At 63.9% G+C, this 596-nt stretch overlaps 1 protein-coding gene across 1 annotated transcript in view; it reads right to left on the bottom strand.

Annotated features, from left to right (window-relative positions):
* LOC103901363 (potassium-transporting ATPase alpha chain 1-like) overlaps positions 1–596 on the bottom strand; it is a gene marked incomplete at its 3' end in the record, with an annotated part of 13453 nt that overhangs the window by 8113 nt on the left and 4744 nt on the right. Inside the window, 1 exon segment of the mRNA XM_009282239.1 lies at positions 433–595. Within this exon segment, the coding sequence (XP_009280514.1) occupies positions 433–595 (163 nt within the window).

Genomic DNA, 596 nt, shown 5'->3' with positions numbered 1-596 from the left:
GACACCTGGGTCCCCCTTGGACACTTGGGTCCCTCATGAACATCTAGGTCCCTCTTGGGCACCTGGGTCCCTCCTGGACAGCTGGGTCCCTCCCCCAATGCCTGGGTCCCTCCTGGACACCTGGGTCCCCTTCCCAGACACCTGGGTCTCCCTTGGACACTTGGGTCCCTCTTGGATACCTGGGTCCCTCTTGGACACTTGGGTCCCTCGTGAACATCTAGGTCCCTCCCAGACACCTGGGGCCCTCCCCGGATCACTGGGTCCCCTTCCCGGATGACTGGGTCCCTCTTGGACACTTGGGTCCCTCGTGAACATCTAGGTCCCTCCCAGACACCTGGGGCCCTCCCCGGATCACTGGGTCCCCTTCCCGGATGACTGGGTCCCTCTTGGACACTTGGGTCCCTCATGAACATCTAGGTCCCTCTTGGACACCTGGGTCCCTCACCCGACGCCTGGGTCCCCTCACCTGGAACTTGTTGGTGGAGTTGAAGGGCAGCTCGGCCATCTTGGGGAACCGTCCCCTGGCCTCCGCCACCGATCCCACCGTCACCTCCGCGAACTTCAACAGCGCCGTCTCCGAAGCGTCGCCGACGACC

Source organism: Aptenodytes forsteri, unplaced genomic scaffold (assembly GCF_000699145.1).
Source record: "Aptenodytes forsteri isolate BGI_AS27 unplaced genomic scaffold, ASM69914v1 Scaffold549, whole genome shotgun sequence".
NCBI classification, from domain to species: Eukaryota; Metazoa; Chordata; class Aves; order Sphenisciformes; family Spheniscidae; genus Aptenodytes; species Aptenodytes forsteri.
Note: the sequence above shows the minus strand (reverse complement) of the source record. Positions and strands in the feature narration are given on the sequence as shown.